Genomic DNA, 17593 nt, shown 5'->3' with positions numbered 1-17593 from the left:
AGTCACCATTAGTGTATACTGTGAGACTTACAGATTAATGACAGGTGGTGCATGTTGGACAGGGGTCTGGGTACTCCGTCCGAAATGGATCACTTTTGCATTGATATTTATGACAATTATCAAGTCACCAATCACATTGTATGTCGATGGTTAGCAGTAAACTCTTGTTAAAGATTAAGGCTTTTTTATGAATAACAGTTTGATAGTCCTGAAATTTTACTGTACTCGTGCGGTATCTAAAGTTATGTTTGTGCTGAAACCAACAGTTTTACTGCATTTTGCAAAACCACCAATTTAACTGTATTTTGGTCACTTTTGAACATTATCATTAAATTAACAATTATTAAAAACTATGTATAGAACATGATGAATTCTTTATTTGCAAATCAAATGGATTCATTTTAATATGTTTCTATGAATTTTAGACTTAACTTTAGCCAGGAAAGTCATAAAGATTCATTGTTACGTTTTTATAATGATAGATCTTTTCCTTAAATGTGTTCATGTAACTACATGTGATGTACAATTTTTGCAGCTATACAGGCAACAGATATGTACCAATATATGAATATTCATTCAATATTGTAAAGACTCTTGAAAATTTGTAGTTTTTGATGTCAGATACACTTCAAGCTGTGACAACTAATTGATTTAATCAAGTTCAGGTGTATGCATCAAAATAATTCATTTCTGTTCATTCATTGAATACCAATCACCAATTATGAATTAATGGACAGAAAGTAGATACAAATCATATTTTAAGGTGAAGTTATTACCTTTGGATAATTAAGCTGTCTGTACTGGTTTTACCGTCATCTAAACTTACCGATTGCAGTTCAATGTTGAAGTTCAAACCAATTATTTGGTAAAATTACAACTATTCATTGACCAAGATAGTTATTTTCTACATATCCTACAATATAGAGTGTATTTAATAAAATGTTTGTCTGCTTAACTAAAAAGTTGTTGGTATTTTAGTCCATTGTGATTCAGATTGCAATGTGGTATTGCCAAAATGTCCAATTGCTTAAGTTGCAGATAGAATCAGTCTTTCATTGCAAATACAAAATTTGCAAAGTGAAAATTTTAAAGAAAAAGACTACATCATTGTGTTCATTACTCTACTTAATATCGTTCCTGTAGTTTTGTTCAATTAATTGAAGATTCAGAGATGACAAAATGTGTGGAAGGTATGTACTGTATGGAGACATGGAGGCTGGGCTGTCTGTAGGAGCTAGGGGAACATTTGTACTGCATTGAGACATGGAGGCTGGGCTGTCTCTACGAGTGGAACGTTTTGTACTGTATGGAGACAAATTACGCTGGGCTGTCTGTATGTGTGGAACGTATGTACTGTATGGAGACATGGACGCTGGGCTGTCTGTATGTGTGGAACGTTTGTACTGTACGGAGACATGGACGCTGGGCTGTCTGTATGTGTGGAACGTATGTACTGTATGGAGACATGGACGCTGGGCTGTCTGTATGTGTGGAACGTTTGTACTGTACGGAGACATGGACGCTGGGCTGTCTGTATGTGTGGAACGTTTGTACTGTATGGAGACATGGACGCTGGGCTGTCTGTATGTGTGGAACGTATGTACTGTATGGAGACATGGACGCTGGGCTGTCTGTATGTGTGGAACGTTTGTACTGTATGGAGACATGGACGCTGGGCTGTCTGTATGTGTGGAACGTATGTACTGTATGGAGACATGGACGCTGGGCTGTCTGTGACTGAAATGGTTCTGCTACTGCAATGAGCCAGTGATGATTTTACATCATATGTCAATCATACAATCAGAAAACAACAATTCAAATAATATTGACATGGCTAATGTAAAAGGGCCAACAGTTTCAGGTTTTATTGCCACAAAGAATATATAAGCCAGTTCCAATATTCTAAATCGAAGTTGTAACAAGCTTGAATACCATTATTAAATATTCACGTAAAGTTAATATACTGCAGTGTTTATTCTAAAGATATTAGTTCAACATGCTTGAACTAGTTTGTATTTGTCTTTTGGCTTTTTTAGCATGATGCCACATAACCGATGATTAAAAATAATCTTGTAAACAAATGGGCACAAGATCAAAATTAAAACAAAAACACAATAAGATATATTCATCTCTTGATTGAGGTTTAATACCTTTTTCAGTAAGACGAATGCCCATTTTATTGAAAGGAACCAGGTGCATGTAAATACAGCTTAGTTTTAAGTATATTTTGCTAGGCTCTGCTCACATCAAACCATGAACTATATCCATTAAAGTTGCCGCAATTCATGTACATTAATTCAAGTAATTCAACATTTAACAAATTGTGATGTTAACTGAACTGTGAACTTGAAAAACTGAACTATACTTTAAGTATGCTCTCATTTGTTCATATTTGAATTAAAAAAAATATGTGTTACAGTATTAAAGTACTAACAAAAATCAATGGGGTCCATTGTCAGAATTACCCCTACTAAGAACAATAGCGCCTGATCATAAAAACTTGAATACTAGTTTTGTACAAATCATCTTGTTTACAGAAATCCAAATGACCATTTTCTAAATTACTTCCATAATAAAGCTGACTAGGTAAATCTAAACTTTTGTTTGCAAGTTTCTTGAAATGAAGTATGTGATTTTATCAACTTGTGACAAATTCCAATATTGATATGACATTTTTGTCAAATAAAATTCAGCTGGGCAGTATCAGTAATAAACTCATTTGGATAATGTTTCCAGACTGTGATCATAAATGCTTACTTACTGGTTAAATTGTCAGAATTCATCAGTTCAGTATACATAATATTAACCTGGCCAAAGATGCAATGTTTGCATGTTATTATTGTCTTCTGGAGATGTGTATTCTGCGACAGTTAGAGTGTTCTACCAAGTTTGTTTCTTGGAGTTTTAACTGCAGACCATGTTTGCCTGCTGCTGTACGTCAGACTTGTTTTCCAGTTTTGAAAATTCTACGGTACGTTTGCTTGTCTGTGGATGAACACAATGATGTCAAATCCATAGAGCTGCCATGGGTGCCTGCAGTATGAAAAGTAACTTCTCCATATTTGGCAAGACTTCAAATGTCAATTTTACAAGAGGAATACAACGGTGGAATTGGAGATGCTTGCCCATTATAATTTATTACAAACAGATGGACACATTAACCTTGCATTTGATACAGTGTATTCTAATATAGCAACACTTATAATGAGAGTTCAAATAGCACTCAGAGTGGTGAAAGTGACTTGGATCGGCCTGAAATGATTGGTCAAAGGTCATGATAGTAGTGTGTATGGAATTGTCCACATTTGTAAGATATGACTAGATGTGGATGCCAAGATGACTGACATATACTGGTTTATAAGTATCGTGACACATATCTCTTGTGAAACTCACAGAACTTGTTGAAAAAGTATCATGTACATCATTAAAGCAAAATTTTGGCATTGCAAGTGATAATATGTACTCACCAAGTGTGGCTGGTAGATACTGTCTGGCTTGATGACCAAAATTTGCATGGTGAACGGTCATTAGTATTCCATTATGCAAATGTTTCACACACACCAACACCTTGATTGGAGTCCTCTACAACAAGCTGTCTCCTGCCTGAGAAATCCCTACACAACAAATAATTGGTTTTTATGATGTAATTGTTTTTACTGACAGCATAGATGTAATAGCATTGCACAGAAAAAAAATTACCTTCTGTTTTTTTCCATGTACATGCACAAATGTAGTGTAGGATCTGTCAGTTCTTTCTTACCTAAAGCTGGCTTTTTGTAGAGAAACAGAGAAATCATTGAGTATCACAACTAAAAAAAGTAAATCTAAATGAAAAAAAAAGATAATTATCAATGTTTGATGTGTTGTGTAACCATGATTTGGATCTGTCTTATATGCTGACTTTGCCCCATGAAACAATCAAGTAGATAAAATTAATGAAGTTTAGAAACAAATATTGACATTGACATTGGAAAATATAATAAAGATAGTAGTGATTTGACCCATCCAAAACTGAATAGGATATTGTAGTTGTCTTCCGACAAAGAGTGTGATGTGCAACCAATGTATCATTAATAACCAGATAATAACCAGATAATGAACATGACATATTGGACATATTGTCGCATTGTTTGTAACTGACCTCTTATTGTTTCACTGTCTTCTTATTGACTCCAATTCCAAGCACTTACTCCATTCAGATTGCCTGCTAAATTCTCATGATACATTCCTTATTCACTCCTTCTGCTGTCCCTGACCCTCCCCACCTCTTCACTATCGGATTAAACGGCTATTTTTGCCCTCTTTGTAGTGCCATACTCTCATTTGTCTTGTTCATACATCCCAAAGTTACCTTTTTGATCTGTATTGTCTGTATAAGATTTTATCAGAAACAGCTCAGAAGAGTGTTACTGTACAGTCATGTGTTCTGCTGTGACTGCTCTTTTCAGCCCCCTCCCAGGTCTTCATCCCTTCCCATGCAGTTTTCCTTCCTTTCCCAGTCTTCCTCCCTTCCCAGTTTTCATCTCCTTTCCCAGTCTTCCTCCCTTTTCCAGTCTTTTTCCCTTTTCCTGTTTTTGTCTCCTTTCCCAGTCTTCCCCTCTTCCCAAGTTTTCTTCCCTTCCCTATTAAAGGTAAAAATCTGCCCTATAAAAGGAAAGATTATGTAAACCTATGTACACAAACATTACAGTACATGTATGTATTCCCTATACACTCAGGCAAAGAAGATTTCAAAATAAGTTGCCAAGGTTTATGGTGAGGTTAAGACATAAAAAAGATTCTGTCACTGACCAGAGAGCTAAACAAGAGACAAGCTGTACACTTCAACAGTTTTTGAGGAATCACATACTTGTATATTACAAAGGAATGGTGTTGGTGTAAGGAATATGGAGATCAAGATCATTTCTAGATGATACGTCAAGTGAAAAAATTCCCTGCTGAAAATGGATTTAGAGTAAAAGTGTACAAGAGGAAACAAAATATTGTTTTATTCATTCAAAAACCTGAATCATTAAAGACAGACACTGTCCCTGTTTAACATTGTAAATTCATCTACTGTACCAATGTCTGTAAATATCAGCAATTGCTGCCATGACACTGCATATAGTGCAAATTACTAATTTATACTAATCTGTTTGAGCTCTGTTTTCATTCTCTTTGCTTCTTATTTATGTCCTACGAATAAAAGTTGTAAAAGAGTACATTCTAAATGCTGAGATGTACTGTGTATCTCCCTAGTTGATGTTAAAGAGATTTGATAAGGAGTGTGGCATTGAAAGACAAATGCTTTTACGGTATTAATAAAAGAAATATATTTACATTGATAGTGTACTTTGCTTAGTACAAAAAGTGAGTACACACTCCATAGTGTATTCTATTGCAGAACGTTTTGAATGTATAAATACAGCATGAATAATAGTTTTTGAGTTTCATTTGTGAAATAAACTTGTTTTTTCAGGTCCTTTCATTCACAAACCATTCAAATATTAATTAAAATACTGTGCACTGCACATTTTTCAATGAACCAGTTTCAATATTGATGCGTGGAGTGCATAAAACATTACTGAAGTCATTTTGCTGGGTGTTTTATTTGGATTCCCATAAGATAGCATTATTCATTAGGGATTCAGTCTTTCCTTTATTGTGATCTGACAACTCTTGAAATTAGTCATTCCCATCTTCTTTGCCTAGCAACTATTCCACAAAGCCTTTTTTCCTGATATTAATGGGAAATGTATTATTTTTTATTAGGACTTCATTACCTACAACTCCAGTTTCTTGCTCTAAAATCCTTCAAATTTGATAGTTTTTTATCATTGAAATATTATATGTCAAAGTTGATCATGAATTTTTTGGGTCATGGAATGTAATTGATGGGGTAGAATGTAAGGGCACTGATAAAGTATTAACGGCAACTTGAAATTGAACATAGCTGGAATGTGTGTGAGTAAATTAAGTGTTACATGTTTGTGTCAATGTCACTTGATCAGATCAAACTATTTAATCATGGGGAGGAAGGCATATATGTGAAGGCAGCTCCTTGGTGATACGCAGAACAATTCAGCACTCAGTTAGGGCTTCTTGGTTTTCTTAATAGTTCTTGGTACGAACACTCAGTATATGGACAACAACATACACAGAATTGATACACAATTAGTGTTTGCAAGCGATAATTGATATCCCTAATACAAATTGAAGTAGGACTAAAATTGAGAATCTGACTTTAAGCTATCATAGGTCACAAATTTCTCTAATTGCTGATATTGCCAAAGAGAATAAAGACAACCGATAAAGTAAAGAGTTTCAAATGGTTTAAATACGCTAGTTGTGTAGGATATGGTGATATCATTGCCAGTACCATCAAGACAATTCATATCCTTCAACTCCATGGTTTGTTCCGACAGATGTAAAAGGTAATAAATGTGTGACTTGGGAAGAATTCTAAGCAAGCTCTCTTGGGACTTCATGGCTAATAACTTCTAAATGATCAAAAAAAACAAGTGAATTCTGAAGGACGCATTTTGCCACTGATAAAGCTGCTATTATTTGTGTGACAACTAAATTTGTCAAATACTCTGAAATTCGTTTTCTTGTGCTAGCTGGGTCTATTTGTTTTTTTATCATAGTTGCTTCTGCTTTATTTTTCTGTTTTCTGCCGCATGGTTAATATTATCATCGCGTTACTGATGCAAGTCACAAATTGAACGAACATGGGCAAATGTTTCTCTTTACTCTTTGTGACATGTGTGATCAAGGTCAAAAGTCAACTATCAAACAACATCACCACATTGACATTGTACTGAATTAGTAGCTGTTATTTTGTTGTACAACCTGCTTCCAGGTGATTGAAAATAAACACAATCCACTCTTGTTATATATTACTCTCACGTTGATGTGTCTTCTTTATGTGAATGATGTGATCTTTGGTTTAAGCAAAAATGTGTGTTATTCACGGAGGCAAATGGATGACTTAATTATACAATATCATAGCTTTGACCAGATCAACTGAAAGTTTGCAACATGAATGAAAGACAAAGATATATTTGTGCAGGTTTCATGTGGATTTGGCTTCTTTGCAATTTACTACGTGAATGGGTCTATCACTGACCAATGCAATGTATCGATCAAGGATAGATCTATGTGTAGACAATGCATTATATCAATAAGGATAGACACAGGATTGGTCAGTCAATGACAAATGCGATGTATTTCTATAGGATAAATCTTGCAGTGACTGATGCAATGTATAATTGACACATTGCATGTCAGGATAGATGTTTTGAGTGACCAGTACAATGTGTCAATACAGGATAGATGTGACCAATGCAATATGGTGATACAGGATACATGTAGATATGTCAGTGACCAATACAATGTGTCGATACAGGATAGATGTGTCAGTTACCAATATAATGTGTCGATACAGGATAGATGTGTCAGTTACCAATGCAATGTGTCGATACAGGATAGATGTGTCAGTGACCAATACAATGTGTCGATACAGGATAGATGTGTCAGTTACCAATACAATGTGTCGATACAGGACAGTGTCAGTGACTTTCAAGTGAACCATAGACAGGATAGATCTATGACTGACCAATGTTAATATAGTTTACTTACTTGTCTACCTGATAACTAGTCGTGCTATGATTACACATACTCATAATGACATATCTGGAATTTCATTTATGAGTGAAATATTATACCTTGTTGTAAAATTGAAATAGAGAAATGTAAATGGCTATTAAGTTCATACATGTACATGTATTACATTAGCAGTGAACTTATTAAGTTCTCACAATTCCAGTATCATTTATCATTGTAGCTTGGCTACTCAATCCATTTTCTCCAGAACATATACATTACCATCCAACTAGACCACAAGATTCTGAGTGGAAATTTAGTGTATAAGATGTGAGAGTAGCAAAAGCCCATCTTCTAAATGTCTACATAATGACTGTTAATTCATTTGCTAGAATATGGGATCATCATGACTTGAGCTAGATTTATTGTCTATTGAATCACTAATACCACTAAAATGATACAAAAATGGAAAATTATAACAATAAAATGGAACATTGATTACTTAACATTACAATTTGATTATTCCATGCATTATCTTCCTGAAAATTTGCGATCGGCAAGGCTGTGATTGATTGTTCAATAAATCAAAGAAAGTAGTTTCTAATTGGTGCATTTCATAATGGAACTGATGAGCCTTCTGTCGTATCGCTGTTTCTAGAATATCCAGTGTTCCTTGCTACAGTATCTGGAATACATGGCTGGAATTGCTAGATTTCATGATTCATTTCCAGATATCATCAATGGTTTTATTGTTGATTTTTTTGAAAAATAGTGTTGATGAGATTATATATTTTTATCATTACAACCATATCACACAGAGGCCAACAAAGTTTTACTTTAATTGATCACAAATCTAGTTCTTCAAATGTACTGATAAGTTAACTTAGTCAAATTTGTCTCATTTGGTTTCAGAGTTCTGTTGAATTGTGTCAGTTACTTACAGACACTGGTTGCGTCATCACATACACTGGTTATTTTAGTCACATACACAAGTCATGCTTTGGTTGTGACATTCACACACTCTGGTTATGTCAGTCAGTCACATACACTAGCTACATTTATGTCAGTCACTACACTGGTTGTCTTAGTCACAGAATGGTTGTGTCAGTCACTACACTGGTTGTATCAGTCACATACATTGGTTATCTTAGTCACATACATGTACAGTACACTGGTTGTGTTGGTCACATACAGTACACTGGTTGTATTGGTCACATACAGTACACTGGTTGTGTTGGTCACATACAGTACACTGGTTGTGTTGGTCACATACAGTACACTGGTTGTGTTGGTCACATACAGTACACTGGTTGTGTTGGTCACATACAGTACACTGGTTGTGTTGGTCACATACAGTACACTGGTTGTGTTGGTCACATACAGTACACTGGTTGTGTTGGTCACATACAGTACACTGGTTGTGTTGGCCACATACAGTACACTGGTTGTGTTGGTCACATACAGTACACTGGTTGTGTTGGTCACATACAGTACACTGGTTGTGTTGGTCACATACAGTACACTGGTTGTGTTGGTCAGGTCACATACAGTACACTGGTTGTGTTGGTCACATACAGTACACTGGTTGTGTTGGTCACATACAGTACACTGGTTGTGTTTTCAAGTATAAAGTATTTAAGAAGAAAACATACGTTATTTCACATTTAAAGTAATCAGTTGTTTGTGTGTTTGGAATGTTGACATCTTGGTCTTTTGATGGCTTAAATTAGCCTAGCCAGAGGGAGTATACTTACATGGTGATGTCAGTTTAGTAAGCAGATTGAAAGACACGTGGCTATCCAGGCTAGGCTTTGCTCAGGGTTTCATTACACACCCAATACATCATTGGAGATAAGAAATCACAAAACGTCATCCTATTAAACAGAGTAATTGGACAAGAATGATATCGAAATTTGACAAAAAAAAAATTGTATTAACATGCTTCCTCTTGATTTCATTCCAGTAGTCGACCTGGGAGACCTCCGAAGCGGACCTTACCTCCCCCAGGACTGTCTCCTTCAGGACATTTTATGTTGAAAAAACACAAGCTAGAAAATGGTGATGTAACCAATGGCCTAGGTAAGAAGAACATCTAATATAACACAGTATACATACATTGTGTCAGTATTACTCTGATTAAAAAGATTTCACTGGCAGGCATGTTTTATAATGATTGAGATTTTCCATTTTCTAACTTCAGCCGCAAAAGAAGGTAATTTCCTTTCTTTATTAATGCTAGGAGATTGTCATCTTTGTAATTACTTGAAATGTACAATATTATCTTGAAGTGTAATTACACTTGATTTCTGATGTAGTTTACCGTAGCATGGCTTCCTGCTTGCCCCTGTAATAACCTGTGATGGATGGGGTTTCTGTTGTTTAATAGAACGACTCATTCACTTCATTGGTGATGGAGGGATTACAGTATAGAAATACGCATTATTTGCACTTACACAACATGAGTCTTAAGTGAAATGTATTTGGAAATCTGAAATGGTAACTATAGGACACACCACTAGTTTAGAAGATAAGAAATGTGAAAGTCAATAGAAATATGAATTGCATGTTTTATTGATAAGGCGAAAATGTGTCACCATTGATAAATCATTTTATGGTTGTGGGAATTATCTTTTTATTCCAAAACACTTTTTACAAGATAGATTGCAAGACTGAAGAGAATAGTCGTTTGTCTCTATTAGGTAGGATGATGGCGTCTTTTGTATGCCTTGTCTGTGTGATTATTTGTGAAATTCAAAATTGTGATTCACTTGAAACATGCTCTGCAGTTCAAAATCTCATCATTGGTAGTTATTACTTGTTTTGTTCAATGTACTGAGCAAGTAGATTTCTTAACTTGTTTCATTTAAGTTCAACAACTACAAACTGTGGTGTGAGTGATTTGAAAGTGGCACGAATGATATCAAAGTGCAGATGTAAACTGTGTTGTTGATGGTTGTACAACATATCTGACATGGAGTGTACTTGTATTATAATTTGTAGTATTGACACTGTAAAGGCCACTGCCCATTGTTTTTATTTGCCCTGACATTTAGAGCCACTGCCTGTCATAAGTTTCCAAGTCAATGTATACTTAAAAGCAATCGCTGAAGTCTAAATGAAACACTACCAGCCTGTCAGCTGTCAGGATTCCATTCATTGTGATGTCATTTTATATCCAATTTTAACCATATACTGCTACTTCTAAGGCAGCTGCATAAACTCATTTTTTTAATTTGATATTTATGACAACTGTTCTTTATAGAATACTTGCATATCTAGTAAGTATTGAAAGTTGTTCTAATAATTCATGCCAATTTATGAGTTTATTTGTATTTGACAAATAACATTAGAATGTCTGCTAGGTCACTTTCATCCATAAATTTTCATTTTTATCAAGTTGTACTGATATATACTCTTATAAATTTGGAACCTAATTTCCATTTTGACATTTTTGTTAGACAGTTTGATAAAATGGTTTTCAATTTTCAAGGCCTGGTTTGTGCGTGTACTACTAAGACACATGAAATATGACTTTTCTTTGTTGTTTTTTCTGGTCACTATTTGTATTTTGTGTCTCAAGATAAGATATTAGAGTGGAATGAATTAAGAGTCGGTCTAAATTCCTCTATTGTGGTAATAAATATGATTGTAAAATGAAAATTTGTTATGACAAATTACTGTGTTTGTAAGCAACGCGGACCGCTAATACTTACAATGGTAAAAATTTCATGCTAGGAACACACCTTGATTTGGTATTCAAAGGTCAGTCTGTAGTGGTCGCACAGATAGACCATCAAGAATAGACCATCAAGAATGTTTGTTTATTGACTGAAAGTACCGTCTATTCTAAATTCTTTCCTAAATGTAATTTCAACATTTTCATTGATGTCAGTGACATGAGTAAACTTTTAATTTTCAGTTTAACACACCTGACGCAGCCATGAATGACATTTGTGAGTTCAATTTGATACGGCACATTGAGGCATTTTGCTACCTGAACATTCTGCGACTTTCATAATCTGTTGGCAAACTGAGACATTCAGTGAATCAATGAGCTGTTTAGAAATCACAGTCATTGGATTCTATCAATGAGCTGTATTATAGCCTGAATCAGCAACACATTAGATCACACTATTTATTAGAGGAAAATTTATATTTCTATTTGGCATTTATCAAGATCACCACTTATCTTTGCATCAATACATATTCATTCCAGGTTACTATTCTAAAATTAAACTTTATATCTTGTTGATTATCCATTACCCATAGTGTAGAGATTTTGTCTGTTTTTCAGTAAAGTTTACTTTCCTATATACAAACAGCTTAAACCACACTGACAATGGCAGGCTTTGTCATCAGATACAGTGTATTGTATCAGATTCTGACTGGCGGCTGAGTTGTCCTGAATCAGATAGTACATACAAAATTTTGATGTTTAGAAATGAACGTTCTTTGTGTAGTGACTAGTCATTTAAAATCTGCAACAACAACACTGCACACAGGTTGTTTGAAATGCTAAATTAGCTATAGAAGGGACTCTCTCATTTCTGTTTTGTGAAACAATATAAAACAGAGAAAATACACCATGCTTATGAAAATATCAAGGAATTCTGTTCTGAAATCGTCAGCATTTTAATTAGGTATTGTTTATAGGACAATCTAATTATTTACTGCAGCTAATGATACAAATAACCCAATAACTTGACTGCACCAACCATCAAATGTTTGCATGCTCTAAGAGAGGTGATTAGCGGGTCTGGTCGAAATTCAACTTCTGCAAAAGTATCAGTTGTTAAACTGTCATTGTTGATACTATTATTATTCATGCTGACAAATTCTGAAATTTGTGAGAGCCATGGAACTTCAATATAAATAAATGTACTTGGTACAGCTTGGAGCTGTCCGGAGGCTTCAATGTCCCAGTTTAGTTTTTTTTTCTCAATGTTGTGCCAAGTTTATATACTGCAGTGTTTTAGTACTATGGCAACACCAGCGGTTTGAGTTGTGGTTCACTTAACTGCTTGCAATGTCCTATGTCACAATGATGTCAAAACCAGCTTTACTTGAAGAACTTAAAGAGTGCACGGAAGTATAGTTATCTTCTCAACCTGAATTTCAAGTCAAGATTGGAAATGTGAACTGTTGACTTCATTAGTTTCCGACAGTATGTCTTGTATGTATATATCTACCATTGAAGGAATGATTAAAAATAAATGTGGTCAAAAACTTGAAGATCAGAGCAAATACATTGTAATGTTTACTATCACCTGGCATGAGTAATATTATTTTACACTTTTTGAATGATAATGTTCTTCATTAATTACCATACCCTCATTTATTTTTCATGGTGATTTTGTTCTTTCATTGATCATCAAATTCATTTCGTGACAGTATTAGGTCTTCAAATATTTAGAGATGATTATATTACTGATATTATTGTCTGAATCAACAGTAATTTACTCATTCTTGAAGTATTCATCTGATGTACTGCAATAATAACAGTGAAGGTAGTGGTAAATTAATGTTTCCACCAAACTTGATATTATGAGCTGAGAATTTTTGATATTGTAGAGTTGCTCTTCTGATTGTGAAATTCAGTATGAAGCAACCTTGCCAAATAAAGAATCGTGTTGCTTCAAAATGGTTTAACGAAAACTCGTTTTGACTTTGTCCTACATACTTTTAATTGAACAAATTATGTTCTACAGTTTGTGTACTTGACATTGGTTTTGCATGTTAATTTCCCTGTTCATTTCAGTATAAGTTGACATCAACATGTACTAACAGCTGCACTTGACCTTCATTTATTCTGTGTTCAATCATGAATGAGCCACTTACAAATCTCATTTGGTAGTTTATGAAAATTGAGTCTAGTAATCTTGATGAGTCACTCTGTAAAAATGTGGACTGTAACTTGTCTTTCTTATCCCCTGATAATATCTCCTGGTGCCATTTAACAGTGTACATGCTCTGTCGCAAGTAAACAAACCTAGAATTTCAGAACTTATTTCAAAATTGTCATGTTCTTCAAATGAAGAAGACTTTGGAGATGATATTGAGTAATACATGTGCAGTTAAAGAACTGGAAATGTACTTGTTTTATGGTGAATATTGTGTAATTTAGTTTCATTTGAGACATAGCAATTCAAAATTTAATTTGCCATGATTTTTATGATATAGGATGCATAGGTTTTCTTAGACATTGTCATAAAGTTCAAAGCCAGTAGCATTATTTTAATATGTTCATTCATTGAACTGACACAGTAATTGACTAAAATTAGCGTGACTGAATATAACCAGTTGATTTACAGATAATTGTAAACTACATAGAGTTTGCTGTTTTATGTTTATGAGGCACAGTGAAGTCGATAGTCTCATCTTTTGTCTTAATTTGTTTTATTTTAGCTATCAAATCTTTATAATGTGGATTTTTTACACCGTAAATGACAGATATTTGTAGGTTTTACTTCATATAAATGTATAGTTGCAGATTCCTTTAAGAGCCCCATCGAGTTGCCCCTTCACGATGTATCTTTCAATTGCACAAAAAAAAATACCTGTAAATGAATTAGATTAAGAACTACTATGATTTTGAAGACGTCTTACAGCTGTGCTGATCCACACTTTGAAATTGCCAACTGTATTGTGTTACAACAGGATAACAAATTATGTTGCTGGTTTAGTTTTCATGGTAATTTAGCTGGATAATTAGAATTGTAACCCAATTATATTGAAGCAAAATTCCTCTGACAGGGCTTTCTCTGTTATTACAAAGCCATTGACGCAGAAAAAATGTGACTGACTCTTACCTCCTGTGATGTTGTAATGAAATGATCTATATTCTGAGAAGTTCGCTTTCATTTATCTGAAGACAGTGTTTACACTGTTCTTATAAAGTGATTGATTCGGCACTTAGTGGATTGGGATTTTTTGATATGACAATATTGGATGGTAAATTTTTATGGCCTTAAGAAGTCAAATCTTAATTGAGTGGACTTGAGTAAACTGTGCTGAAGAAACGACAACATAGATCAGCTTGAAGCAAAAACCTTTACGCACTTAAACTGTTGATGTCAGTTCAGCAATAGATCAAATTACTCCATTCAGAAAATAATGATGAAAGATATTTTTATAGTATCGATATTGGAATGAGAGAAGGTTAAAGTTTGTTAGTTTCAAACCCTGGTCAAGCACATGGATGTCACAGATGATGTAAAACACAACTCATAATTTGGTAGCTTTCAGTGAGACATATTAATACCCACAGCATACTCTGATATGATGTCATGACATTCCACAAAGTTTCTGTTATGGCAAAACTGAGGCTTTCTGTAATCATTTCAATAAATTCAAACTGTCACTGAAAAATTGAAATCAAATATATTTGTCTGAGATGAGCATAAGAAATACATGTCATGCAAATACATACATTATTTTCAAATTGTGAGTTACAATTTCTTCAAAATAGAAATTCTGTTGATAGAGGGCAGACTAACTCCCTTGTAGACTTCTCTGGTTTTACTCCACTAGGTCTCAGAGATGCTAAGACAGCAACTATTGCAAATGGATATATTTCACCTTACCTTCTGACAACTCATCCAAGTATGATCCCGACCTCTCTCGCCATGGCAACCAGTCATCATCATAGTTCTCAGCTGTGTCGACAAGAACAACCCCTCTCACTCTCTATCAACACTAGTTCAAAGTCTGATGGTGGATCAGGCAGAAGTGATAGATCTCCAAGTAGTAGTGATATCAGTTCACCTCATTCAGGGATTGATAAGACAAGAGAAAATAGTATATCCCCCAAGAAAGAGAAGAAAGATGAAATGGACAAGAAGACAGGAAGTAAGGATACATCTCCAGGTATTATTATCTAATGTTGCTACATCCTGTGAATGAAACTGTTTCCTAAATGTGTTACAGTCTCTAACTTGAGTGTTTGCATTCCCAGAGTTACACAGGTAACATTACCACCATGCATCCAAGTGCATCATGGTTCCACCACCAAATACATGGTATCACCATGTCTTTATGATAATACTATCATACACAAATAAGCCCCAATCCTTAACTTCTAATGATGGCACTACTGTCCAGAAATTTGCCCAGATCATGTACCGGACACCAAGGCTACTAACTTTCAAAAGTGACCAGTCCTGCCAGAAAGTTGCCAGACCTGATAATAATGTTTACTTTTTTCTCATGTCAGATCACATAGTATTGGTACTTTTGAAAGTTAGACAGTATGAATTTACATTCAGAATAAATCAATGACTTGATAAGCTGCATGTGATGTAATGACGCTGACTTTCAGTGTAATCGACATCATCATAGACTGAGAATTTCAAAAGTCACTTTCAGCAGCATCATCCAAATACATGTAATTGTACAAGTCTATTGCAGTTATATGTGCATGGAATTGCGCATGTGCACCATATATTTCCTCTTTATCTAAAGGACAAAAATTATAAAATTTTAAGTATTTCATATTTATTTTCCTAATTGTTTATCCATCCTTCAAAAATGTCAGACATTCACAAAGATCAGTGCTTAGACTTTTTTGTGCTCTTCAGTTCATTTGGAGCATTTAAATTTCCCTACTACTGATCCAGTAAGTGTGGATTTTTTCAAGTCCAACTCCAAAAGTTGACAGTCTCATTTGTGCAGGCAGGGAGTAATTTCACACGGTAAAACATTTTTCAGTCATGACCAGATACTTGTGAAAATAATTTACTGATCTCAGACATACAACTGTGTGCAGTGAAATCAAATCAAATATATGGACTTGAAGTGAATGCAGTGTGTAGTTACACGGAATCAATTAAAAAACAGTATTCTATTTTCATTGAATCTTGAAAGCGTACTTGTTACTTTGTGAGAAGAGAGGGATTGAAAGAAAGTACTATTGCGTTTGATGGTTTAAATGCAAGCATTGATCAGCTGATTAGGCGTCTAAAGAGAATCATTTCAGTTTCCAATAATTTGTGAGACCAGCCATTAAGAATCTCATTGTTGTCATGGCATAGCAGAGCGTACGGATAAAAAGATGCTCTTGTTATTGTATTTACAGGAAATTGGATTTTTTTGTGCAAGATATATTGAGGGACAGAATTTTGTATTGTCAATACAGCTTCTACAGGATCACATTCATTTTTCTTATTTAAAGCCAGTGGATTTTATATTGAGTTGATTCTCTTCATGTTTATGACACATTAGAGAACCTACAATGTAATATTAATAGACAATCAAAGGAAGCTACATGCAAACTAAATTGGAAACTAAGTCATAGCCCTGGGCAATATTGTACCTGGGCTAGTTGCCCCTTGGAAACAAAAAGGGAGAAAATAATAGCGTATTTTTATCCTTTCATTTCTCCTCAGGAATAAAAATCATCCTGATGTAGTTAATTTTCATGTATGAAAGTGCTGGTAATAACTCTAATACAATGCCAAGATATTTACTCTACAATTTGCAAAATGATTTATTCTTACATGATTACCAACGTAATGCAAAATAAAGTAGTTTTATTATGCAGTTGATAAAAAACAAAATTTATTTATTTTCAAGTGTTCCGTGCTTGTTGAGATTACAGTAAATTGATGTTTTCATCAACTGCCCTGAAGCCCATCCAATTTAACATTTGAGATACGTGCTGTTTTGCTAAGCAAAAAGTATTACCTGCCTGTGGGCATAAAGAAATCTAGTCTATATGCAGGAAATTTTGGTTTGGCAAATTTGATAGTGTGATAAGATTTTGTAATTTCAAAGGGAAGAGCAAAAACTTTGTAGTTTAATCCCCAGGGCATCAAAGTGATGTCATCACCTGTATTTAGGATTTCTGAAAAAAGGAGTTTGACCCTTAAAGTTTGTATTTTGTAGCATTTAGGATTGAATTTTAGGTAACTTTGATAAGGGATAGAACTTGCATCAACGTATTTGATTGGAAAAAGGTTATGTCAATTATACATGTATAGAAGTAGAATATTTGGAAAAGGCGATGACCTGT

At 34.5% G+C, this 17593-nt stretch overlaps 1 protein-coding gene across 4 annotated transcripts in view; it reads left to right on the top strand.

The window, feature by feature from the left end:
• LOC139131977 (dachshund homolog 1-like) overlaps window positions 1–17593 on the top strand; it is a 50329-nt gene that overhangs the window by 24398 nt on the left and 8338 nt on the right. For 2 of the 4 annotated variants that reach the window (XM_070698322.1, XM_070698319.1), the window contains exons 2-3: window positions 9548–9663; window positions 15091–15450. In XM_070698322.1, the coding sequence (XP_070554423.1) occupies window positions 9548–9663; window positions 15091–15450 (476 nt within the window). The remainder of the gene's footprint in view (window positions 1–9547; window positions 9664–15090; window positions 15451–17593) is intronic. The other 2 variants (XM_070698320.1, XM_070698321.1) reach the window with 2 other exon arrangements.

Source organism: Ptychodera flava, chromosome 4 (assembly GCF_041260155.1).
Source record: "Ptychodera flava strain L36383 chromosome 4, AS_Pfla_20210202, whole genome shotgun sequence".
NCBI lineage: Eukaryota > Metazoa > Hemichordata > Enteropneusta > Ptychoderidae > Ptychodera > Ptychodera flava.
The sequence above is the reverse complement of the archived record's forward strand: the minus strand, read 5'-3'. Positions and strand labels throughout refer to the sequence as shown.